Source organism: Salvelinus fontinalis, chromosome 30 (assembly GCF_029448725.1).
Source record: "Salvelinus fontinalis isolate EN_2023a chromosome 30, ASM2944872v1, whole genome shotgun sequence".
NCBI classification, from domain to species: Eukaryota; Metazoa; Chordata; class Actinopteri; order Salmoniformes; family Salmonidae; genus Salvelinus; species Salvelinus fontinalis.
In genome coordinates, this window is record NC_074694.1 from 34472958 (window position 1) to 34500455 (window position 27498).

General features: G+C 47.1%; 1 protein-coding gene across 8 annotated transcripts in view; it reads right to left on the bottom strand.

The window, feature by feature from the left end:
* Positions 1-771: 771 nt before the first annotated feature.
* Positions 772-27498, bottom strand: part of LOC129829090 (inactive ubiquitin carboxyl-terminal hydrolase 54-like) — a 28910-nt gene continuing 2183 nt past the window's right edge. For 2 of the 8 annotated variants that reach the window (XM_055890571.1, XM_055890575.1), the window contains exons 2-19: positions 20360-20809; positions 18989-19081; positions 13378-13512; positions 12485-12598; positions 12161-12243; positions 11140-11248; positions 9858-10004; positions 9327-9476; positions 8912-9092; positions 8559-8738; positions 8005-8320; positions 6782-7168; positions 6461-6585; positions 6132-6290; positions 4687-4828; positions 2961-3856; positions 2641-2819; positions 772-2047 (exon numbers count right to left, since the gene is read on the bottom strand). In XM_055890571.1, the coding sequence (XP_055746546.1) occupies positions 1958-2047; positions 2641-2819; positions 2961-3856; positions 4687-4828; positions 6132-6290; positions 6461-6585; positions 6782-7168; positions 8005-8320; positions 8559-8738; positions 8912-9092; positions 9327-9476; positions 9858-10004; positions 11140-11248; positions 12161-12243; positions 12485-12598; positions 13378-13512; positions 18989-19081; positions 20360-20527 (3654 nt within the window). In that variant the 5' untranslated portion in view covers positions 20528-20809 and the 3' untranslated portion in view covers positions 772-1957. Of the gene's footprint in view, positions 2048-2640; positions 2820-2960; positions 3857-4686; positions 4829-6131; positions 6291-6460; positions 6586-6781; positions 7169-8004; positions 8321-8558; positions 8739-8911; positions 9093-9326; positions 9477-9857; positions 10005-11139; positions 11249-12160; positions 12244-12484; positions 12599-13377; positions 13513-18988; positions 19082-20359; positions 20810-20915; positions 20986-22134; positions 22238-27498 lie in introns of those variants that run through there. The other 6 variants (XM_055890572.1, XM_055890576.1, XM_055890570.1 and 3 more) reach the window with 6 other exon arrangements.

The window sequence follows — 27498 nt, forward strand, 5'->3', positions numbered from 1 at the left end:
ATGATAAAAATATATCACGGCATGGCCTTAAAATATATCTCTAATACCTACAGTACATATATATTTATAAGAAGTATATTTATAATATAGTGTTTCACCATTCATATCTGAGTAACATCAGGGTCAGAACTGAACGGAAAGGTCCAGAAGAAAATAGAGAATCTCAGTAACTAAGAACCAATCATGTTAACCTGAGGCCTCAAATAAATTAGATTACATTTACCCTTCATCAAGTACACTTCAGCAAGTACCCTTCAGCAAACACACTTCCCTTACCCTCGCTCTATCAAAGCTCTCTCTCTCTCTCACGTTACATCAGGTGTGCAAAAGTTTGTTCCGTTTAGCTACCGTTATCTGTAAAAAATAAATAAATAAAGGAAAAAGGAAGGTAGTTTCTCCCGATAGAAATGGGAGAGCAGCGTTAGCCGTTACAACGGTCAGTCAGGTGACCTCCAGCTGAACACTTGTGAAGGTCACTCAATCCAGGACCAGGAGTCACCACTAAAGTTATCAATATCTTCGTTATTATCATTATTAGTATGAACATTCCATAAGGTCTTAATAACATACAGGTTTCATATATCGTTTTTCTGTACATGACTTTAGTTATTATTAGAGTTCAGTCTATACGTTGCTATGTAGGCACGTATGCACTAGTCCTGTGGTTCCCTTGGAAACAACATATCCAGGTGTGCTGTGCTGTCATCAGACAGGAAATGCCCATAAAGAAATAGGAATAAGCCATGGCTTATCGGTAACCCCCCCCCCCCCCCCACCCCCTGTGGATCTTTCAGTCACCTAAAGGTTCCAGAGCCCCTCTGATTGGGGCAGATAAAGCAGGGAGATCATAGGCTAAACCAGGCTAGCTAATCTACTCCCTCCTTTATAGACCCAAAGAGGGGAAGGCTAGCTGGATAATGTTCAGAGTCGGACTATATTAGGAGGCTAACAGGCTAGCAGGTCGCAAGCTAGCTAGCTAGAAGTGTAATTAGGTGAGTTTGTTGTTTTGGGTTTCAGAGTAATTCCTGCTGAGGGGGACTAAGAATGACTGCATAGACTGAATAGTTGAAGAAGGGCGGAGGGTGCGAGATGGGGGTAGAGGGAGGTTAGTAGACCACTGAGGGACGGACGTGGGGAGAGGTGTGTGTTTGGGGTTGGGGGGGGGTCCTAGACCAACCCCCTATCATGGCAATGGGTGAGGTGCAGGGCAGCTTTGGAAGATGCCTGTAGCGGTGTGGAGATTTAGGACCCTGGGTGTCTGCCCTGGGAGCTGCCTTTAGCGGTGTCGAGGGTAAGGACCTGCAAATAGCTGTCCTGGGAGGTGCCTGTAGCGGTGTAGAGAGTTAGGACCCCGGATGTCTGCACTGGGAGGTGCCTGTAGCGGTGTCGAGGGTAAGGACCTGCAAATAGCTGTCCCGGGAGGTGCCTGTAGCGGTGTGGAGAGTTAGGACCCCGGATGTCTGCACTGGGAGGTGCCTGTAGCGGTGTCGAGGGTAAGGACCTGCAAATAGCTGTCCTGGGAGGTGCCTTTAGCGGTGTCAAGGGTAAGGACCTGCAAATAGCTGTCCTGGGAGGTGCCTTTAGCAGTGTCGGGGGTAAGGACCTGCAAATAGCTGTCCTGGGAGGTGCCTTTAGTGGCGTGGAGTATTAGGACTCCAAAGAGCTGCTCTGGGAGGTCCCTGTAGCTGTGTGGAGGGTAAGGACCCCATAGAGCTGCCCTGGGAGGTGCCTGTAGAACTGTGGAGGGTTAGGACCCTAGAAGGCTGCCCTGGGAGGTCCCCGTAGCGGTGTGGAGGGTAAGGACCCTAGAGGTCCAATGTGGGATGTGCTTGTAGCGGTGTTGTGTGTTAGGACCCCGGAGAGCTGCCCTATGAGTTTCCTGTAGCGGTGTGGAGAGTAAGGACCCCAGCGAGCTGCCCTCGGAGGTGCCTGTTGCGTAGATGCATAAGGAGGCACGTCAGTGGTCTGAAGACCACTGTCTTAAGTGGTCTGAAGTCAGCTTCACCCCCGTCAGACACCAGAAACTCCCCGCGCCATTGGGCATCTCCTGCAGGGGGAGGGACAACACAGTGACGGACAGGCCCCAGAGGTGAAGGGTAAGGGGTCATGAAAGGACTGGGTGATGATAATTATGATAATGATTATGAAGACGAAGATCGTGAAGTTGAAGATGACGATGACTAAGATGAAGATGGTGATGATGAAGATACATATTACGATGAAGATGGTGATGACGAAGATGATGATGGTGTAACAATAGAGGGTCTCAGAGGAGATTAGGTAAGTAAGCAGAGGCACTGACATCTGTCTGCTTCACCTTCAGAAGGAGAGAGAGAGACGGGGGATAGAGAGAGAGAGAGAACAGCAGTGTGATGGTATTGCAGATGAGAATTAGAGGTGAAAACAGCGATGAAGCTCTACAACATGACCACTGGAGTGCAGCAGTGCGTGTGTGTCAGTGGAGGCTGCTGAGGGGAGGACGGCTCATAATAATGGCTGGAACGGGGGAGCAAAAGGAAACCATGTGTTTGATGTATTTGATACCATTCCACTAATTCCGCTCCAGCCATTACCACGAGCCTGTCCTCCCCAATTAAGGTGCCACCAACCTCCGGTGGTGCTTGCGTATGATAAACTCACAAAGCTGCGTGCAGTGGCGAGACGGTGGCGATGCGGGTTGATGACTGTGCCGCTCAGACTGCGGACCATTGTGCTGCTGCTGTCAGTCTGGTACACACTCCCCTCCATGTTGGTGTTGGGAGTGAAGGAGCGGGCTGGCCCTCTTACCCCACACTGCAGCCTCCCGGCCGGGCTGCCACCTGGTCGCACGCAGGAGAAAAGAGGTCAGGGACTATATACACACATAGCTTCATACACACACTAGACACACAGCTACTGTACATACACACACTTGAAACATAACCACACATACACACAACTACAATATCTACAGTACGTACCTCTACTTCCTGCCTGGAGACTGGCCCGGTACAGGAAGTCCAGCTCTGATAACTCTGCCTCCTCAGGGTCACAGGGTTCATGCTGTGCAGGTGCAGGCTGGGAGTTGTATTTTCTGTGGGAGAGGTGTGCCTTAATGGGGAGGCAGCGATCTGGAGGTGTGTCATATGGCGTAACCACGGCATCTGGGCGGTCCAAGCTCCAGGAGGACCAATGACTTGTGATGGTGTTGAAGGTGGAAACTTGATTGGGCCAATCAGAAGAGGTGGTGGGCGGGGAGGGGTGGGGCTGACTGCGAGATGAGGGGGGGGTGGGCTGAGGGTCAGACTGTTTGTGTGGGAGCTCAGGGTCTGTATACGTGTGTGGGGAGTCAGTGTTTGAATGTGGGGGTGGGGGTCGTGTGTGTTGGGGGTCAGAGGGTGAATGTGTGTGTGAGGGGGTCGTGTGTGTGTCGGATATATCCCAGAGTCTGAGAGGTAAAGAGGGAAGAGAGATGGCCAGGTGTCTGCCTAGAGGTCTCACACACACCCCCCCAACCTGTAACAACTCCTCCAGCCTCACCCCCTGTCTTTCCTTACCCCTCCTCAACCGCTCCCCCTCCTCAACTTTCCTCAGTCCCTGTCCCCCCACCTCACTCATCCCCACATCCTCCTCCCTCCTGACCCGTTCTCTCCCCTCTCCCCCGCTAAAAAGGCTGTCTCTCCCCTCCTCAACCTGTGCTGCGGAGTTGTCGGTGGGAGGGGGTTGGAGGGATGAGTGGAGAGGGGTGAGGATGGGGGAGGGTCTGTAGGAGAGAGAGGGCTGGCCAGGGCCCAGGGCTGCATCCTGGTAGGCTGGCCGGACCTCTTCCCCCTCCTGATTGGGCGTCAGCAGTACTTGGAGCGGGCCAGGCTGTTCACTGATTGGGCGACAGGAGAGAAAGGGCGGGTCAGAGATGCTCAGCAGCCATTCACAATCAGAGTAAATAAAGGATGAAACAAAAACACTCTTCAAATGGAATGTGTTGAAACAAACGCATCTTATGTCAGGCTCATGACTGTAATGTAGGATTCATAAAGCTATAAGGCACTTAATCATCAAAACACCAGTCAGCAAGCACACACACAAAATCCACCACCACCCACATTAACTCTCTACATCTCCGCTGGCTCAGTAATTACCCAGCAGCCTTTGCAGCAGTCACCCATTAATCACAGCTCAACGTTGATCAATAGAAGAGGAGAGGAAAAAATTATAATAAGGGAATAAAGAATAAATGAGAGAGCAGTTAAGAACAAGAAAGAGGAGGAGAGGAGGAGGGGAAAAAATAACCAGATATAGGAGGGGAGGAAGAGAGGACTGAAGAATGAGAGGAAAGTACTAGTCTCCTCTCCTCATCTTCCCTTACTGACTACATATACAGTATACCTCCCATCCAACACAGCACCAGCCCCTCACGAACAGACAGACAGGCAGAAAGGCAGACAGACCTACAGCCCACTCCTAGACATGTCTGGACCAGCTATCTCACCATCAACACAACAAGTACCAGTACAAACCAGTAAAGACCAACATTGACCAACACAGACAAATACAGACCAGTACAGACCAATTATCTCAGAGCAGAAACACTTTCCACTGCACTACACACAGAGGAGTTAGGGGTGATTTTTGGACAGGCAGAGCTGGGACACACACAGAAGGGTCCTGGGGTGGGTTTTGGGGACACACAGGGGACAGTTATGGTACCTGCGATGCCCCTGTGGACGGGCGCTTCTTGTCTCCTGCTCCATATCCTGATCCTGTGTGATTGGTTCCCAAGTGCTCCTCATGCACGCAGCTACAGCCAATCCACTATGAGCATTAGCCTCATGCAAGGGGCTGAGCACAGCTGAGAATGTTAACGAGAGAGCAGGAGGACAGAGAGAGAGAGAGAGAGAGATGGTAAGAGCGAGAGATGGAGAGAGATAGAACAGAGAGAGAGAGAGAGAGATGGAAAGAGTGAGAGATGAAAAGAGAGAGAGAAGAGAGAGTTGGAAATGGAAATGAGAAAGAGAGTTGGAAATAAATAAAGAGAAGGGAAAGAGGGATGGAGGAAAGAGAGGCAGAAAAAAGAGAAGCAGAGTAGAGGAGTGGTTATGAGGGGGCCAGCATGCAAACAGCTCCTTTATGCGTGTGTGTGTGTGTGCCCGTGTGTGTGCGTGCATGTCGGTTAGTCAATGACAGAGAGATGAGGGTTTTCAAGAGAGAGAGAGAGCAGAGCTGGGGTCGTGAGATCAGGGGAAGACACTAGGCCTTCAGAACAGATCTAGTATCAGCTCGTGCAGCGTTTAACCCTAGTGAACGTGCCCACTGCTGTCTGTGTTGTTAGTGGGTTAGGAGAAGATGCAGAGAGACACAGCAGGAGAGCAACCATCAAATCTGGGGTACGTTCAGAGACGACAAGCAGGTTCCCAATGAGTCGCATCAATGTTGACTTGTACTGTGCAAGAAGTGCAGTGCGGTTCCTCTCCTGTTGTTAGCTGTGATGTGTTACATGGAACCAGGCAGATTGAGGTTGTTAGTATTAGCTTGAAGCACTGACGTCATTATGCAACGCTAAAACCATTGAATCACTTTAGAAATAATGCCACCGTTTTACCCGAAGGTTATGTGTGTGTGTGTGTGTGTGTGTGTGTGTGCGTGTGTGTGTGTGTGTGTGTGTGTGTGTGTGTGTGTGTGTGTGTGTGTGTGTGTGTGTGTGTGTGTGTGTGTGTGTGTGTGTGTGTGTGTGTGTGTGTTGAAGAAGGTGAACAACAGACAACCAGACACACAGGGACACACGCCCCTACTGATTCAACGGACCAATTAAAACCACCCAGTGATGGTGTGTCAGTGCTGGGCCAAAACAAAAGCCTGCACCCACCAGGGAGTCGAGAACACTCGTCTATACGCTGTTATAGCATCACACACACACACACACACACACACACACACACACACACACACACACACACACACACACACACACACACACACACACACACACACACACACACACACACGCCATAAACACACCCAAAATGAGCCACTACACAAAAGTATCTTCTCTCGTGTCCTGACAAGACAAAGGACGGGACGGACAGACAGCCACCAAAGGAGGAAGGTGTAAGGAACAGACAGTCGCGGTGACGTACGCCCCTCCCTGCCCTCACCCTGGTGTTGCAGCTGGTCTAAGTCCATGTATTTGGAGGGTCTGGGGTTGAATCCCACCGCAGCTTCTCTCTCCGCCTCTTTCCTCCTCTGCTGCTCCTGCTGCCTCGCTCTCCTCACTACCTCCTCCTGAAGCTCATCCAGCTCGCTACGGCCAGCGCCTGCACACACACACACACATACACACCGTATGCAAGCGCACACACGTACACACAAGCACACGCACGGGGAGGTGGGAGAAACAAACTTTAGAACCTGAATACTGTACAAACACATACACGCTACCCATTTGACACCGTTACATATCACACGCACATATATACACACACACCCAGGTTGCTGTTGCTGCCCCAGCTAGGTGCTGGCAGCTCCTGCAGGATGGCACTGGTGCTCTTGGACTTGGGCACCGAGCGCCACGACGGACCAGACATCAACACACGCTTCTGACCTACCTCCCTGAGAGAGAGGGAGGGGGAAAGAGAGAGAGAGAAACTCTGTGAGACTGCAAAAAGGACAAAACGTATTGCGCTGCCATGGTGTGTGTGTGTGTGTGTGTGTGTGTGTGTGTGTGTGTGTGTGTGTGTGTGTGTGTGTGTGTGTGTGTGTGTGTGTGTGTGTGTGTGTGTGTGTGTGTGTGTGTGTGTGTGTGTACCTGTCAGGGCTGCTGCTGTTCCTCTCGCTGCTCTCGTAACCACTCTCCATCCTCTGGATCAGACAGGGCTGAAGCTCCACCCCTCTCAACGGGGGAGGAGGAGGGGGGCAGCCCGTACCATTGCCTAGCAACCCTGGCATCCCTGCCACACCGGCCACCCCCCCAGTGTGTCCCCCCAAGCCCGCTACACCCCAGGCCACCTCTCCTGCCCCCTGCAGATCAGGCGTGTTAGTTGGACAGTGTTGATGGAGCTTTGGAGGTAGACGGGGCCCGGGCAGGGTGCTGTAGCCCAGCGGAGAGCCTCTCTGGCGGGTGAAGATGCTGTCGATGTTCAGGGCCTCCCTCCGTGGCCTCCAGGCTGGCCGGTAACATCGACCACCAGAAGAACTGGAGAGTCAAACATTTAGCAGGTAACACTGTAAAAGGTTAACTTACTGTAACAAGCTAGGAGAACAAACTTTACAGCAACACTTGTTATATAAGCCTTCTACTGTGTAACATTCACATGGACTTGGACTATATGGAAGTACAGTGCATTCGTAGTATTCAGACCTCTTGACTTTTTCCACATTTTGTTACGTTACAACCTTATTCTAAAATTGATTAAATTGTTTTTTCCCCTCATTAATCTAGACACATTACCCAATAATGACAAAGCAAAAAACTTTTAAAAACATTTTTGCAAATATGTTAAAAATCAAAACTGAACACATTTACATAAGTATTCAGACCCTTTACTCAGTACTTTGTTGAAGTAAGTTCAATCTTGGTTTCCTCAGACCAGAGAATCTTGTTGCTCATGGTCTGAGGGTCTTTAGATGCCTTTTGGCAAACTCCAAGCGGGCTGTCATGTGCCTTTTACTGAGGAGTGGCTTCCGTCTGGCCACTCTACCATAAAGGCCTGATTGGTGGAGTGCTGCAGAGATGGTTGTCCTTCTGGAAGGTTCTCCTATCTCCACAGAGGAATTCTCAATCTGTCTGAGTGACCATCAGGTTCTTGGTCACTTCCCTGACCAAGGCCCTACTTCCCCGATTGCTCAGTTTTTCGCTTTGTCATTATATGGAGTATTGTGTGTAGATTGCTGAGAATTTGTATTTATTTAATCCATTTTAGAATAAGGCTGTAACGTAACAAAATGTGGAAGAATTCAAGGGTTCTGAATACATTCCAAAGGCACTGTATATGTCAGTATAAATGTGTGTTTCTGTTCAGCAGCACCCACCTAGACTTGGACTCGCTGCTAGTGCTCTCATCCTCCCAGTGAGGCCCCACGGCCCCTGCCTCAGAACCCAGCACAGACCCCCCTATACCCGAGGAAGAGGAAGAGGACATGGGACGGGAGGAAGAGGAGGAGGAGACGGGATAGGAACAGGTAGAGGAGGGGGGATGGGAGGAAGAGGAGGAGGAGGAGAAAGGGTGGGAGGAAGAGCATGACGACATGGGACGACGAGAGGAGAGGAGGAACCCAGCTGTCTCTTTATAGTCCCCCTGCTGCAGGGTAGGGGAGGGGGGGCGGGGGGGAGCCTCTGTTACTGAGTCTGACAGAGATAAAGAGAGGGATGGAGAGAGGGATGGGGAGAAAGACAGAAATAGAGAGAGAGAGGGTGGTTAGATTGTTTTTGTGTTTACCGTTCTCCAACTCTGATCCTGGAGGATTATAGAGTGTGCAGGCTTTTGTTTTAGCCCAGCACTAACACACCTGATCCAATTGATCAACTAATCATTAGCTGAATCAGATATGTTACTGAAGTGGTATTGTAACATTATGTAATTCACCTGTTGCGTCTGCACTGTGTAGGGGTGTGCCGTTGTCATGTTTACCGACCACTGTGGTCTGCGATTCGTTGGACAGGTGGCTGCCTGTTGACTGGTGGAGAGGGCGATTTCGAGATGCTCGGTGGCTGGAGCTGTCTGAAGAATCTGTACGGGTATCACTGGATATGGAGGGCTCCCGCCCTGAAAGAGAAAGAAAGAAACAGAGAAAGAGAGAGGGAGGAAAGGAGAGAGAGAGAGACAGACGGACAGACAGAACATGAGAAGAGAGAGAGAGGTTTGGTTAAGGGTACGTGCCAAGCTTAAGGAGTTTTGGGGTGAGGGCCAGGGTTTAGAGGTCAGGGGTTAAAGGTTACCAGAGTCCTCGCTGTCATAGCCAGCCTTGCTGCAGTGCAGCAGGTCCAGCTGGGGGTTAGAGAAGGAGGGGTTGTCCTGCGATACCACCGGCGTCCCCCGGGGGTCAGCATAGAGCAGCAGTAGAGGCTGGTAGTGACCCTTTATACACCGCGCCACCACGTCCTTCCACTTAGGACCGATCTATCGAGATAACACACACAAACACACACTACTAACCAACATATCTAATGTTGTGCCCTTGAGCAAGGCACTTAGCCCCAGAAAATAGCTCACCATTCAGGGAAGAGGAATTTCCGTTCTAACAATAAAGTATCTATTCCTTATATTCATTCATGATATGCTTATACAGCTACATTCTCGATAAAAACGCATGTCAACTATCTAACTAACTAATTCACTCAGTCACTGACTCACCTCTTTGACGTGGGCGTCGTCAAAGTACATCCACTTGCGTATCTTAGTCTGGAAGAAGAATGTGGAGTAGTGTTTACCATAGTAACACACCATACCAACCAGGTACAGCTCAGCCTGACGAGCCCGCTCCTCTGTCACACGGTAGAACAACTAGGGGAGAGGGAGAGGGAGGGAGGGAGGGAGGGAGGGAGGGAGGGAGGGAGGGAGGGAGGGAGGGAGGGAGGGAGGGAGGGAGGGAGGGAGGGAGGGAGGGAGGGAGGGAGAGAGAGAGGTGAGAAATCAGATGTACTAGAGGATAAAAGAAGAGCAGGTATGAGGTATGTTGTCTGGGCAATCGAAAGAAATCAAGACCACTGAGCTAAAGCCTCTGCTAAGGTTAATCACTGTGTGTAAGTGTGTAGTGTGTGTGTGTGTGTGTGTGTGTGTGTGTGTGTGTGTGTGTGTGTGTGTGTGTGTGTGTGTGTGTGTGTGTGTGTGTGTGCGTGCGTGCGTGCGTGCGTGCGTGCGTGCGTGCGTGCGTGCGTGTCTTACATCCCCCAGGCGTAGACAGGTGCCCAGGCTGTGAATGACGTCCTCAGCCAGGTCAGAGTGGTCTGAGTCCCAGACCAGGCCGATGGACACTATCTCTGGAGAGTTCATCAGCACACGGCGGATACGCAACACCTCCCCACAGTTACTCTGCAGGGTTGGAAGTGAGGCAGAGGAAAACATAAAATAATACCATTATTAAAAGAGAAGAAGAATGGTTGGAAGTGATTATTAAGGAATCTGAGGAATCTTATTTGGAATCTGGGAGAGAGAGGGATAGTTTGCTGAGTAGTGTTTGTTCAGTAGCCTTCTGTTCTGTTGAGTTCAGAACCATGTGTTCTAGACTCTTCCTCTGACTCACGACCCACCACAGAGCTGGCAGAACACAAACACACACAGAAACGAACACACAAACGCACACACCAGGGCTGGCAAAGCCGGCTCGAAAACAGCCTGAGAACACCCTGGCAACCAGAGAGAGTGCCAGAACACACACACAAAGACAAACACACACACACACACACACACTCCATTCGTGGGTAGCGGGTTGGACCGGGCTGGCACCGGTACTGACAGGAAGGGATTATGCCAGGACGACCTGGTCCTGAGAAAGGGACACACACACTCTCATAGCAATACACACAACTCATCTGAAACAAACACACTCAACAGGGCACACGCTCCAAATGGGTTCCGGGAGAAGAGCATGGGGCCATGGGATAAACACGGGACATAGCATGGGGCCATGGGATAAACACGGGACATAGCATGGGGCCATGGGATAAACACGGGACATAGCATGGGGCCAAAGCTATCACAGGCAGTATTGTACAAGCATAGAGGGAAGGGATCCTCTCAGCCTCGCAATAACAAGATAATGGCGATGTGACTAGCAGGGAGACTGGGGACTGGAGGGCTGGGGGGTTGTAGAAGGGGCCAGCCGCCAGGCTCTGCCCAGAGAAGAGGCCCTTTGTGTGGGTACTCTGGCAGAGAGGGGCAGGGTGTGTGGAGCAGCACTGGATCTATTCACCGCCTCACACCAACAGCTCTTTACCATGCGGCAGCAGCACAAAGCTCACACACACACACACACACACCGGCACGCAAGCCAGTACAAAGAGCTGTCAACGTGTGTTCATCAATGCGTGAGTTCGTTTGTATGAATGTGTGTGTGTGTGTGTGTGTGTGTGTGTGTGTGTGTGTGTGTGTGTGTGTGTGTGTGTGTGTGTGTGTGTGTGTGTGTGTGTGTGTGTGTGTGTGTGTGTGTGTGTGTGTGTACACTCACTGGGCAGTTGCGTAGGTCTCCCATGTTGCTGGCGTTGCGGAGCAGCTCTCCAAACATGTCAGGGGTGGGCTTCTCTCTACACTCTAACATCCTCACCGCCTGGTTACTGCAGCAAGGACACACACACACACACGTGTCCTCAAGAACCCACACTGGACTAAACTATACACACACACACACACGTGTCCTCCAGAACACACACTGGACTAAACCACACACACACACACACACACACACACACACACACGTGTCCTCAAGAACCCACACTGGACTAAACTATACACACACACACACACACACACACACGTGTCCTCAAGAACACACACTGGACTAAACCATACACACACACGTGTCCTCAAGAACACACACTGGACTAAACTATACACACACAAGTGTCCTCAAGAACACACACTGGACTAAACTAAACTGGACACACACATACAGGTAACTGTCAAAATAAAGGAAACACCAACATAAAGTGTCTTAACAAGTTGTTGGGCCCCACGAGCCTCCAGAACAGCTTGACTGCACTTTGGCATAGATTCTAGTGTCTGGAACTCTGTCGGAGGGATGCGACACCATTTTGTTCCGGGAGAAATGTTGTTAATGGTGGTGGAAAACGCCGTCTCTGGCGCTGGTGCAGAATCTCCCAGAACTGTTCAATTGGGTGGAGATCTGGTGACTGACATCCCCTATGCCCCTTTTAGACCCCTCTTTCAAAGTCACTGAGATCTCTGTGGAGGCACCTGCATTCAGCATACTTTGGAACCCTTATGTACTGAAGTGTTTCCATTATTTTGTCAGTTACCTGTATATCATCATGAACAGGACACAGTGTACTATACAGTGTACACACACATCCTCAAGAAAAAAACACTGTACTATACAAACACTGTACACACACACACACATATATATTCACACGCACACAAACACGCACAGATACTAGACATACAAATTTCCTCAAGAACACACACTGTACACACACACACACTGTACACACAGATATATCTGTTCTCACCAGAGGGACGTGGTAGAGATATAGTGAACCATCTGAATGAAGGGGAGGGGGTCCGACGTGGCTCCACAAATATTACACACACACTGAAAAAAATATATATATATATATATTATAAAGACATACAGAGACATTCTGTTCTCTTATCCACAACGGGCCGGCATGAGTGCAGGCCTTTGCTTCAGTCAAAGCAGGAACACAACTGATGTGCATCCCCAGTCCTCAGGGGCCTGAGTGTCTGCTGCTACATTTTGATCTATTTATGTCACTTTGTGTAAATAGAATATCCCTATGAACGTGTTAGGGCTTAGTATATGTATGTTCCACCTGTTCGAACAGCGTCATGGCAAACTTCTGGTGTGGTATACAGTGTTTGGCTGTACAGATGTCCTCCCTGGTCTCGGCGCTGATGTGGAAATGGATACGCATCAGTAGGTTCTCCTGAAACACAAAAAAACACACACACACACACACACACAGAGTTACACAGATTGTGTGTGTATTTTATAAGACCCACTGGATGTTCTGACTGAACACATTTACTACCAATCGATCAAGTAGTACCTCCCTGACACACACGTACGCGGGCGCAAACATACACACACACACACACACACACACACACACACACACACACACACACACGCAAACTGTGGAGGCGAGGAGAGGATCTAACGCCGCTGTGTAGGAGAGGGACACTGAAAAATAGCACCTATCCCTTTAGCTCTGTCTCTGTCCTCCCCTCGCCTTCTTTCTCGCTCTCTCCCTCCTCCGTCCCTCTCCCGGGTTTCTCCCCTCCTCCTCCCGCTCTCTTCCTCTTCTCCCCTCCTCTGTCCGTTGACTGGTCACTCCAACTCTTATTAGCTTAAAAGCAATTATCTGTATCGATGTTTACACACTGTGATAAACACACACGAGTCCTGTATAATCCTATAGAGAGGGACAGAGTTAGCTAAATGGCTAATGCTAGCAGAGCTGGGCTGCGAGTCTTAATAGAGGCAGAAGGACACAAAATAGACAGGCGTTAGATGGACCACCCTCCTGTAGGAATTTGTTCCAGCCCTGCTCAAACGCATCTTACTTCGCGAATCAAGTAGAATTAGATGGTGTTAGAGCAGGGCTGGAGTGATAGCACGCACACGCAGAAGCTCCCCATGAGGAGGGTTGGCGTGTGTGTGGGTGCGCGTGTGTGCGTGTGCGTGTGTGTGTGTTAGGCTTACGAAGCATTCTGCTGCGTCGTCCATGATCCCCAGCTGGAAACGCTGTTCGTCCTGGAAGGTCTTGGCCAGCGCACTCCGCAACACGTCCGACGGTAACACACGCTCACTGCTGAACTGGAACTGGGCAAAGATACTCTACACACACACACACACACACACACGCACACACACACATACACTAAAACTGAACAAATTGCAGCTTTAACAGAGTAGAACGTACCATAATACAACTCCGTCCAAGTGGTTGCGTCTTGGTCGGACATCTACCACGGTGTGAGGACAGAGGAGGAGTATTACAACAGTTCTACAACTATTACCTCTTCCCTCATTGTTTCACTATAGACAAACTGGGACGCCCCTTTAAGGCTAGAGAGGTGTGTGTGTGTGTGTGTGTGTGTGTGTGTGTGTGTGTGTGTGTGTGTGTGTGTGTGTGTGTGTGTGTGTGTGTGTGTGTGTGTGTGTGTGTGTGTGTGTGTGTGTGTGTGTGTGTGTGTGTGTGTGTGTGTGTCACGGTGGCTCTGCTGACTGCAGCAATGCGCCAAGGAGAGTAGAGGGGGACTATACCCTACAGAGAGGGAGGGAGGGAAGGAAAGAGAAAGAGAAAGGAAAGAGGGGAGATATAAAGAGGGGGAGGAGGGAGGTGTGTGTGTGATTGAGCTGAGGGGAAAATTCCTAAGCATCACTCTACTACAGCAAGAGAGGACAGGAGAAATCGACACCACTACCATATTCATCTCTCCCTCCCCCGGTCTCTCCCCCGCTATGTTCATCTCTCTGGCTGAACTTAGACAGGCAGCCCAACTCAGATTTTTTTCCACTAATTTGTTTTTTTGACCAACCAGATCTGAAAAAGAGCGAAATGTGAAAAGGTCTGATGTAATTGGTCAAAAGACCAATTAGTGGAAAAATTATCAGAATTGGGCTCTCTCTCCTACTCACTCCCACTCTCTCAACCGGTGCGGAAGGAGGGCCAAGGGGTGGTGAACATTGTGTCGCAAGTTAGACATTGTGTCGCAAGTGTCTAATCAGCAGACAGAATCTGTTCAACTCACAGCAGTTATCTTTACTATAGCCTCACATGTACACCAACCATACTTCTTCACCTACGAGCTTGTGTGCGTGCGTGTGTGCGTGTGTGTGTAGCACCCCAGCGTGGGTTCTGCTGTCTCAGCTCTTTCAGTCAGCCAATTAATTACAGAGGCTCAGGAGACACTAACAAATGCACCACTACACACACACACCCTACATGACACACACTTCTACACACACATAGTACACACCAACAACACTACATTATACTATGCACACACCAACACTGCTACAAAACACAATGTACTCAGACTGACACACATCCCTACACACCCTAATACATTTCCCTACACACATCATCATTAGAACGCATTGCTATACACACCATACGAAATACACACTGTTATGTGTACTGATACCCAGCATCAGTAATACACCCACAGTATACTGTAGAACACACACACTCGTACGTGCTGCATGCTACATAAGAGCTAAGTGACTAAACACACAATAGATATAACAGGTAAATACGACAAATCAAATCAAATGTTATTTGTGACATGCTTCAAAAACAACAGGTGTAGACTAACAGTGAAATGCTTACGGGCCCTTCCCAACAATGCAGAAAGAAAAATATATATATTAATAATAACACAAGGAATAAATACACAATGAGTAATGGTAACTTGGCTATATACACGGGGTACCAGTACTGAGTCAATATGCAGGGGTTCAAGGTAATTGAGGTAGATATGTACATATAAAATACCAGTCAAAATTTTGGACACACCTACTAATTTCTTTATTTTTACTATTTTTACTATCTATATTGTAGAATAACAGTGAAGACATCAAAACTATGAAATAACACATATGGAATCATGTAGTAACCAAAAAAGATTTAAACAAATCAAAATATATTTTATATTTGAGATTCTTCAAAGTAGCCACCCTTTGCCTTGATGACAGCTTTGCTCACTCTTGGCATTCTCTCAACCAGCTTCATGATGAATGCTTTTCCAACAGTCTTGAAGGAGTTCCCACATATGCTGAGCTGCTTATGTTGGCTGCTTTTCCTTCACTCTGTGGTCCAACTCATCCCAAACCATCTCAATTGGGTTGAGGTCAGGTGATTGTGGAGGCCAGGTCATCTGATGCAGCACTCCATCACTCCCCTTCTTGGTCAATTAGCCTTTACACAGCCTGGAGGTGTGTTTTGGGTCGTTGTCCTGTTGAAAAAGAAATGATAGTCCCACTAAGTGCCAACCAGATGGGATGGCATATCGCAGCAGAATGCTGTGGTAGCCATGCTAGTTAAGTGTGCCTTGAATTATAAATAAATCACAGACAGTGTCACCAGCAAAGCACCCCGACAACATCACACCTCCTCCTCCATGCCTCACGGTGGGAACCACACATGCAAAGTCCATCCGTTCACCTACTCTGCATCTCACAAACACACGGCAGTTGGAACCAAAAATATCAAATTTGGACTCATCAGACCAGAGGACAGATTTCCACCGGTCTAATGTCCATTGCTCATTCTTGGCCCAAGCAAGTCTCTTCTTCTTATTGGTGTCCCTTAGTAGTGGTTTCTTTGCAGCAATTCAATCATGAAGGCCTGATTCACTCTCATGAAGGCCTGTCTCCTCTGAACAGTTGATGTTGAGATGTGTCTGTTACTTGAACTCTGTGAAGCATTTATTTGGGCTGCAATTTATGAGGCTGGTAACTCTAATGAACCTCTCCTCTGCAACAGAGGTAACTCTAGGTCTTCCTTTCCTGTGGCGGTCCTCATGAGAGCCAGTTTCATCATAGCGCTTGATGGTTTTTGCGAGTGCACTTGAAGAAACTTTCAAAGTTCTTGAAGTTTTCCGCATTGACTGACCTTCATGTCTTAAAGTAATGATGGACTGTCATTTCTCTTGGCTTATTTGATCTGTTCTTGCCATAATATGGACTTGGTCTTTTACCAAATAGGGCTATCTTCTGTATAAAACCCCTACCTTGTCACAACACAACTGATTGGTTTAAACAAATTAAGAAGGAAAGAAATTCCACAAACTAACTTTTAACAAGGCACACCTGTTAATTGAAATGCATTCCAGGTGACAACTTCATGAAGCTGGTTGTTTATGTAATAGTTTATGTGTCGGGGGGGCTAGGGTCAGTCTGTTATATCTGGAATATTTTCTCCTGTCTTATCCGGTGTCCTGTGTGAATTTAAGTATGCTCCCTCTAATTCTCTCTCTTTCTCTCTTCTCTTGAAGGACCTGAGCCCAAGGACCATGCCTCAGGACTACCTGGCCTGATGACTCCTTGCTGTCCCCAGTTCACCTGGTCGTGCTGCTGCTCCAGTTTCAACTGTTCTGCCTACGGCTATGGAACCCTGACCTGTTCACCGGACGTGCTACCTGTCATAGACCTGCTGTTTTCGACTCTCTCTCTCTCTACCGCACCTGCTGTCTCTAACTCTGAATGATCAGCTATGAAAAGCCAACTGACATTTACTCCTGAGGTGCTGACCTGTTGCACCCTCTATAACCACTGTGATTATTATTATTTGACCCTGCTGGTCATCTATGAACGTTTGAACATCTTGGCCATGTGCTGTTATAATCTCCACCCGGCATAGCCAGAAGAGGACTGGCCACCCCTCAGAGCCTGGTTCCTCTCTAGGTTTCTTCCTAGGTTCCTGCCTTTCTAGGGAGTTTTCCCTAGCCACCGTGTTTCTACATCTGCATTGCTTGCTGTTTGGGGATTTAGGCTGGGTTTCTGTACAGCACTTTGAGATATCGGCTGATGTAAAAAAGGACTTTATAAATCAATTTGATTGATTTGATCGATTGAGAGAATGCCAAGAGTGTGCAAAGCTTTCATCAAGGCAAAGAGTGGCTACTTTGAAGAATCTCAAATATAAAATACTTTTTGGTTACTACATGATTCCATATGTGTTATTTCATAGTTTCGATGTCTTCACTATTATTCTACAATGTAGAAAATAGTGAAAAGAAAGAAAAACTCTTCTATGAGAAGCTGTGTCCAAACTTTCGACTGGTACTGTACGTAGGTAGGGATAAAGTGACTAGGCAACAGGATAGATAATAAACAGTAACAGCAGCGTATGTGATGAGTCAGAAGAGTTAGTTTGTTTCCAGGTTCTTTGGCTTAGTGATGAGCTCGGAGGGCACTATGGTGTTGAACGCTGAGCTGTAGTTGATGTGCAGCATACAGCATTCTCACGTAGGTGTTCCTTTTGTCCAGATGGGAAAGGGCAGTGCGGAGTGCAATAGAGATTGCGTCATCTGTGGATCTGTTGGGGCGGTATGCGAATTGGAGTGGGTCCAGGGTGTCTGGGATGATGGTGGTGATGTGAGCCATGACCAGCCTTTCAAAGCATTTCATGGCTACAGATGTGAGTGCTACGGGGAAACAGTCATTTAGACTTGGCTTTTTTGGGCACAGGGACTATGGTGGTCTGCTTGAAACATGTCGATATTACAGGCTGGGTCAGGGAGAAGTTGAAAATGTCAGTAAAGACACTTGCCAGCTGGTCAGCGCATGCTCTGAGCTACATACAGTACCAGCTACGGTCATCAAAATGTTAAAAAGTGTTTCAATCAATTCTAATCAGGTATTGAATGAATTATAGCACATGAAAACAATTCTTGACACGGATAAATAATGAATGGATTTCTGGTATTTTGGTGGGAATTCAGGTATTATTGAAAAATGATTGTAAAATGTCCCCGTTTTTTTCTCAGAATGCACTCATATATACATCTTCTAACGGAATCAGGTATTTTTTTTATTTATTTCTTTTAAGTAGAAATATATGTATTAGATTAACATAAAGGGGTGGACCAGGGCTGCAATAGAACAAGGTCCTCTGTCTAGGCCTACCAGCACTCACCTGTCTAGACTGCCTCATGAATTACTGTTGTTGTCACGTTGTGTTGTAATAATTCAACAACTTTGTCAATAGGATACCCTCAGACTAGAAGTCAACACGCTTGGCTCTAGATTACACCTATCTATACATACTCTACATTGTTTGCGAGATCAGACATAATATCACCATAATCCGAGTGATCCTTTTTGGAAGTTGCTTTCATTTAAGCGCGTCTGATTTGTAAACACTTCAACTATGTCAAAGGATTACTTTTTTCCATTCCACCAAAAATAAACACACATCAAAATAAAGTTTATTGCAATGTAAGTGTCGAGACGATGTGTTAAATCCCAGACGAGGCTTCAGCGTTCCTATAGAAGCAACGGAAAGACAATGTATTCCATTGAGCCCATTTCAGCCAATATCGGGGTGTGTCTGACAGGTCATTACAGACATTTCCGCGGTTGTAACGTTAACGGGGGAAAACGACAGGCAAAAGCAAGAGTGTGAAAGAGACGCAGGAGTTCAATGAGAGTCATCAATGCAGCGAGATTTAAGTGACTGACAAGAGGAAGTTGCACCCCTCAAACACAGGAAATAGACGGCTGTAAAAGACAGATCCTCAGGTGGGCGGGGCATGCGCCCGCGCCCGTTGCTAAGTGCATAGAGAATTCCCACAGCTGCACCTACCTTGAGGGCACAGAAGATGCAAGAGTCTTCCATACACTTGTGAGTGGTCAGCTGGCGGAAACTTCTACGGAAGATATCCAGATGCCACAGAACCTAAGGCGAAAGCATATGCGTTATATATTTACATTTTTATATATTGGATATATTTACATTTTGAAGAGGAGGCATGTAACCTAGAGGTCAGACCAGCAAACAAAGGGTTGGCGGTTCGAATCCCAGGTGGTAAACATTTGGTGGGATGCGAGTCGGGTATTGTGACAGCAAAGAAATTATCATAAAAAGTATTCAAATGAAGACATTCAACCGTATTCAAAGTGTGTGTGAAAGGGGGGGAGAGGAAGGTGACAGTGCGTGCCCTCCTCCTCCATCCCTCCTTAGTTTATTTATTTATGATTAATCAGCTCCCAGCTGTGAAACATCACTACAGCGGACAGAGAGAGGACATACTCCACCTCCATCCCTCCCTCCTCTCTCCTCTCTCTCCTCCCTCCCTCTCTCACCCACTGTCTATTTCTCTCTGTCTCTCTCTCTCTCTTTCTGTCTCTATCTTTCTCTTCCTTTCTTTCTTTATTTCTGTCCCTGTATCTCTCTCTCTCTCTCTCTCACACCATCTCATCACTGAATCATTGCTCCCCAGGGACTCAGAGAGTGAGATATCACTGAGAATGACAGTCTAGGACAGCTACGCTACCGTTCAAAAGTTTGTTGTCACTTAGAAATGTCCTTGTTTTTGAAAGAAAATCACATTTTCTGTCCAGTAAAATAACATAAAATTGATCAGAAATACAGTGTAGACCTTGTTAATGTTGTAAATGACTATTGTAGCAAACTTTTGAAAGTAGTGTATACACTGACCAGGTGAATCCAGGTGAAAGCTATGATCCCTTATTGATGTCAGTCAGTGTAGATGAAAGGGAGGAGACAGGTTAAAGAAGGATTTTTAAGTCTTGAGACATGGATTGCGTATGTGTGCCATTCAGAGGGTGGAATGGACAAGACAAAAGATTTCAGTGCTTTTGAACAGTGGACAAGACAAAAGATTTCAGTGCTTTTGAACAGTGGACAAGACAAAAGATTTCAGTGCTTTTGAACAGGGTATGGTAGGAGGTGCCAGACGCACCGATTTGAGTGTGTCAAGAACTGCAACGCCGCTGGGTTTTTCACACTCAACAGTTTCCGTGTGCATCAAGAATGGTCCACCACTCAGAGGACATCCAGCCAACTTGACACAACCGTGGGGAGCATTGGAGTCAACATGGGCCAGCATCCCTGTGGAACACTTTCAACACCTTGCAGTCCCATGCCCCGATAAATGAAGAATGTTCTGTACACTCAGTGTATGTTTGTATGTGTGTGTGTGTGTGTGTGTACCTGCAGGGCGCTGTTTAAAAAGCAGCTGTTCTGTCCAGGTTCATTGCTCAGACCTTTACTTGGGGCGAAGGAGGCCATAGTCCGCGGGGTCGTGATCAGGCCCTGTAGCCCTCCACCGGGACTTCCGCTGCCACCGCCCGACGCAAAGTAGTTCCTCTTCCACGACATCACTTCCTGCTGGGCGCTTCCATCACCACAGAAACACAGGGAGGGGGCGGGGGCGTGAGATGGAACAACGTGTTCTAAGTTACTCCCATTAGAGAGGGAGCGGGATTGAGAGAGAAATAAAGAGAAGAGATCAAAAGATGGGGAGAGAGAGCTACGGTCTCTTTAAGTCTTGACTGGCAGGTGTCCACTGTCCTTTACTTCCACAGTCTTTAACTGTTCTGCTGATATTCTGTGTCCAGGTTCTTCTATTCCTCAGTGTCCCCTGGCTCTTCTTTTCGCTGCCTGCAAGAGACAAACCACACAACACAATCACCACAGGGTCAGCTAGATCGCTAATAAAACACACGTTCACAGTGTACAGGCCTACTACATCGTAGCAACATTTTACCTCCGCAAAACCGCACCGAAGTCTCCAATGTATACCACAATACTCACAATATTGTAGCCTGCAAACTGTCCTGAAAGTGAGAGAATAACACTGAGTGTAGTACTGTACTGTACTGTAGACAGATTTGTGTCAGACTACTGTTGTGATGAGCTGTCTGCTATGTCATTATTAGGACAGTTTTATCTGGGCCTTATTTTGGAGCAGTATTACTCACCGTGTGTGAATGTCAGTGCACATGCCTGAATGGTTGTGTGTGTACAGTCACTGTCTGTGTCTGTGCATTGTCGCTGCCACTTTGTGTGTGTGTGTGTTTTACTATCCTTGTGACCAGAAGTCCTCATAAGGATAGTAAAACAAGGACAATTCAGACAAGTGGGGACATTTTGCCGGTCCCCACAAGGGAAAAAGGCTATTTTCATCTTAGGGGTTAGTTTTAGGGTTAGGGTTACAACTAGGGTTAGGGGTTAGGTTTAGGGCTAGGGTTAGGTGTTACGGTTAAGGATAGGGTTAGGTTAAGGGTTAGGGTGAGAGTTAGGTTTAGAGTTACGGGTTAAGGGAAACAGGATTTTGAAAGGAAATCCATTGTTTGTACCCCACAAGGATAGTGAAACAAACGTGTGTGTGTGTTGCATGTGTGTGTGTGTGTTGCGTAACAGACTGGTCAGTAGTGGAGCCGCAGTGCACTCCCCCCCCCGTTGCCGTGCTGCCATAGCGACCCCTTGGCGACGGTCCAGAGGGCACAGCGATGCTGCGGTTTACGGGGGGTGTGTGTATGTGTGTGTGTGTGTGTGTGTGTGTGTGTGTGTGTGTGTGTGTGTGTGTGTGTGTGTGTGTGTGTGTGTGTGTGTGTGTGTGTGTGTGTGTGTGTGTGTGTGTGTGTGTGTGTGTGTGTGTAAGATGGCGTGGGCTGTTTCTATAGCGATGGCTCCAGCAGGACACAGTCGTGGTCATTAAAAGAGATACAGTGTGTACCCTCCGGACAGTCACTCTGCTGTGCTTAGTGTACGGTTAATAACACTACATCATCTACAGGACATTAACACCTAAACAATGTTTGTCTATGTTGATTGGAGCAAGGAGCATATCACTCTCTCCTACTGTAATTATACTGTATTATTTGGGGTGAAAATGAGAGAGGAACACGGGTGGGGGGGGGGGGTCAAAACAGGGAAATGTACAGAGAAGCAGAGGGAGGGGGGAGAGAGAAATCCTCTCTTACATAACCCCTCTCCCCTGGTGACCATGAGAAGCACGGCCTGCTGTAAACAACCCTCCAATCAACAGCCTGCTCACGACGTCCTGATCCCACAGCACTGGACAGCCTAAAACACACAAGCATGCCGAGAGAGAGAGAGAGAGAGAGAGAGAGAGAGAGAGAGAGAGAGAGAGAGGGAGAGACAAACTAGAGATGGATTTATACTGGATTTGTGTGATGTTCATGTTCCCATTGACATTTTACTCAAAAGAACAACAACATCCAGTATTGAACTGATGTGATCTTGTGTGTGTGCGTATGTCTGTCTGTGTGTGTGTTCATTTTCTCGGCTAGTTACCATGGAAATAGGCCAAGCTGCAGGCACGTGGGGGTAAAGCCGAACCATGTGCTTCGGCACACTAGTCTGCACTGGTCCAACACACACACACACACACACACACACACACACACACACACACACACACACACACACACACACACACACACACACACACACACACACACACACACACACACACACACACACACGGCCAGAGCCTGAACCTGGTGGTGATGGTTGAGAGTTCCTGGCAGCCAGGGTGAGTCAGAGTATTACTAATATTCAATCAAACTCCAAGACCCTATGGTCCAGCACCATGGACACGTAATGCCCTACTCTACACCACCCATATTGGTCACTACACCATAGATGTGCTCCAGTTCTCCCCCTATCCCTTCTTGTTCCCCTCCTTCTCACCGTAGTAGTTGATAGAGGCTGGTGACACCGCAGGCCAGCACAGTGAAAGACAATCTACTGTCCACACACACAATGGCCTCCCTTACAGCTGGCTGCACCCCACACACACAACCACCCCCAACAACAAAAACAACAACAAAGATGACAACAACAACAACAACAACCGATGGTCACTCAGGCGGGTCACTAGAGTAACAAATAACATGAATTAGCTACTGAGAGTTGCATTGTATTGTCAAGTCTTAAAGCCTGTCTCTATTTTTATCCCCCTTTCCTGCCCTCCCTCTCTCTCTGGCTCTCCTCCCACACTGCTTTCAGGCCGGGATCCAATCCAATCAGCGCTAGATCCTTGTTACAGCTCCCTTGACATTTAAAGATGATTTCCGATTGAGCCGACATATGAAGTGTTCAGCGCGAATGCGGTCTCCGCGAACGCGGAACATTGCCTTTAAAAGGTGCATAGTCAAGTCCTAAATATATCAGGAGATAAAAATGCACAGCCTGATCCACGTCTAAATGTCTTACTGTTTAAAATGCATTTTCTAACATGACCATTATCTTACTTTCTGAGTTTCTCTCAACAAGATTCAGGCAAAATGTGTCTACTTCGTTTAACCCTAACTCTCTGAATCACAGCAATGCGGGGAACTGTGTTAAGCAAGGTCTACAGCACCTAGGAGTAGTTGTTTTGGAGTTAAATGCCTTGCTCAAGGACAGAACAGCAGCTCGGGGATTCAAACTAGCAACCTTTTGTTTACTGACCAAACAGTCTTAACCCATGAGGCTACCTGTCGCCAGAAGAGGGAACGTTCCAGAAAGAATTTGCATGCTTGATTGAACGCCTTTTCACTATGCAGGTGGGTCTATGAGGTAGTGCAGGGGGTCCGTGGCCGGATCTCAAAATATTACCAAATATATTCAGTACCAGTCAAAAGTTTGGACACACCAACTCATTCAAGGGTTTTTCTTTATTTTACTATTTTCTACATTGTATAATAATAGTGAAGACATCAAAACTATGAAATAACACATATGGAATCATGTAGTAACCAAAAAAGTGTTAAACAAATCAAAATGTGAGATTCCTCAAAGTAGCCACCCTTTGCCTTGATGACAGCTTTGCACACTCTTGGCATTCTCTCAACCAGCTTCATAAGGTAGTCACCTGGAATGCAATTCAATTAACAGGTATGCCCTGTTTAAAGTTAATTTACGTAATTTCATTCCTTCTTAACGCGTTTGAGCCAATCAGTTGTGTTGTGACAAAGTAGGGGTGGACAAAAGGAAAACCTCTTGGCAAATAGTACCCGCAAAACACCAGTCCCAACGTCAACAGTGAAGAGGCGACTCCGGAATGCTGGCCTTCGAGGCAGAGTTGCAAAGAAAAAGCCATATCTCAGACTGGCCAATAAAAAGAAAAGATTAAGATGGGCAAAAGAACATAGACACTGGACAGAGGAACTCTGGCCAGCATCCCAGAGTTGCCTCTTCACTATTGACGTTGAGACTGGTGTTTTGCGGATACTATTTAATGAAGCTGCCAGTTGAGGACTTGTGAGGTGTCTGTTTCTCAAACTAGACACTATAATGTACTTGTCCTCTTGCTCAGTTGTGCACCGGGGCCTCCCACTCGTCTTTCTAGGGAATAGTACACAGCGTTGTACGAGATCTTCAGTTTCTTGGCAATTTCTGGCATGGAATAGCTTTAATTTCTCAGAACAAGAATAGACTGACGAGTTTCAGAAGAAAGTTATTTGTTTCTGGCCATTTTGAGCCTGTGTAATCAAACCCACAAATGCTGATGCTCCAGATACTCAACTAGTCTAGAGAAGGCCAGTTTTATTGCTTCTTTAATCAGAACAACAGTTTTCAGCTGTGCTAACATAATTGCAAAAGGATTTTCTAGTGATCAATTAGCCTTTTAAAATTATAAACTTGGATTAGCTAACACAACATGCCATTGGAACACAGGAGTGATGGTTGCTGATAATGGGCCTCTGTACGCCTATGTAGATATTCCATAAAAAATCTGCCGTTTCCAGCTACAATAGTCATTCACAACGTTAACAATGTCTACACTGTATTTCTGATCAATTTTATGTTATTTTAATGGACAAAAAAGTGATTTTCTTTCAAACATAAGGACATTTCTAAGTGACCCCAAACTTTTGAACGGTGGTGTATATAAACATATTTGAAAATATATATATATATGAATATTAATAATATTAATAACAACAGATTAAAATACTTTTGGCCAAGGGATCCGTGGAATAAGTTTATAGTGTGTAATACAATACAATACAATTTATATTAAATATCTACAGTACAATTACAATTCTTACATCTACAATTCTTAACCCTGGGCAACATGGGCCTGGGAGGCTTACAGGGATATTGGTATCCACAGTACTACATCAATTATCAATTTATAAACTCAATACTATTCCCCAAAATGTATTTGACATAAATGTACTGTAATTTAAGCTTTAAAACTGCAAAGTGTTCTCTCTGCCTTATGGTAAAATGTGCAGATTTGCAGGATATTATACTATATGGCCAAAAGTATGTGGGCACCTGCTCTTCAAACATCTCATTCCAAAATATGGGTATTAATATGGAGTTGGTCCCCCATTTGCTGCTATAACAGCCTCCACTCTTCTGGGAAGGCTTTCCACTAGATGTTGGAAAATTACTGCGGGGACTTGCTTCCATTCAACCACAAGAGCATTAGTGAGGTCGGGCACTGATGTTGGGTGATTAGGCCTGGCTCGCAGTCGGCGTTCCAATTCATCCCAAAGGTGTTCGATAGGGTTGAGGTCAGGGCTCTGTGCAGGCCAGTCAAGTTCTTCTACACCGATTACGATCAACCGTTTCTGTATGGACCTCGCTTTGTGCAATTGTCATGCTGAAAAAGGAAAGGGCCGTCCCCAAATTGTTGCCACAAATTTGGAAGCACAGAATTGTCTAGAATGCCATTGCATGCTGTAGCGTTAAGATTTCCCTTCATTGGAACTAAGGGGCCTAGCCGGAACCATGAAAAACAGCCCCAGAGCATTATTCCTCCTCTACCAAACTTTACAGGCAGGTAGTGTTCTCCTGGCATCTGCCAAACACAGATTCATCTGTCGGACTGCCAGATGGTGAAGCGTGATTCATCACGCGTTTCCACTGCCCCAGAGTCCAATGGCGGCGAGCTTTACACCACTCCGACGCTTGACATAGTGCATGGTGATCTTAGGCTTGTGTGCGGGTGCTCGGCCATGGAAACCCATTTCATAAAGATCCTGACAAACAGTTATTGTGCTGACGTTGCTTCCAGAGGCAGTTTGGAACTCGGTAGTGAGTGTTGCAACCGAGGACAGACAATTTTTTCGCGTTACGCACTTCAGCACTCAACGGTCCCATTCTGTGAGCTTGTGTGGCCTACCACTTCGCGGCTGAGCCTTTGTTTCTCCTAGACGTTTCCACTTTACAATAACAGCACTTACAATTGACCAGGGAAGCTCTAGCAGGGCAGAAATTTGAAAAACGGACTTGTTGGAAAGGCAGCATCCTATGACGGTGCCACGTTGAAAGTCACTGACCTCTTCAGTACGGGCCATTCTACTGCCAATGTTTGTCTATGGAGATTGAATAGCTGTGTGCTTGATTTCATACAAATCCACTCATTTGAAGCTGTGTTCACATACCTTTGTATATATAGTGTATCTTTAAAGTTGCAACAACAAAAATTCTCTCTGCCCCAAGAAAAAAATGTATAGAATTGCAGGAAATTGGCTTGAAAACTGTTACATTTTCTCTCCAAATGCCAAGATGCGGGCCTTTTAAATGTTCTTTCTCCGGGCCCGAAACTTGAGGCATGTTCCTCTGCCCAGGCATTGCTGTTACCTGCCAGACCTTACAACACCTGGATAGGTATTTTAAGTATCAGCTAACCACATCACATGTTATAGCAATCTGTCAGTCGATGACACAGTCGATGACGTGGCATGCAACCATTGGTTTACGCACACAACGTCTAAGCAGGGGGACGTGACCACGGTTTGTCCAGCCACGCACTGCTGACGTCGTAGTAAAAATCCTAGTAGGCTATTTACTTTGCACTTGAGTTTTGTTCTGATTATGAGGGGGTTCCTGATGAATGTGCTATCACAAAAGGAGTCCCCCACCCCAAGAAGTTTGAGAATCCCTGGTCTAGCCCACAGGCCAGTGTTTGCTTTTGGTGAATCTACTTTATTGGTTTTCAAGATTTTAGCATTTTGCTCTTTGGAGCCCTACAAGAAAAGGAAACAACTAAAGTTGGATTTCCAATGGCCTGGCTCCTAGGTCTCTTTTTTAAACTCCAATCCGCTGAAATACTTCATTCTCTCTCTCATTCTGACCTCTGTTCTCCCGTTCTCATTCGTTCCTTCATCCATCTTTGTCTCTCTCTCTCTCCCTTTCCTTAAGTCTCCCTATCTCAAGTCTCTCCGCACTGACACACACACACGCATGCGCAGTAGCTGGGTTATAGCTTCAAATAGCACTGGTTGACAACGGGGAGAACCCAGAGTTCATTCTCCCCACTCTCGCTCTTTCTCTCTCACTGTTTCCTTCCCTTTCCCTCGCCCTCTCTCTCTCTCTTTCTT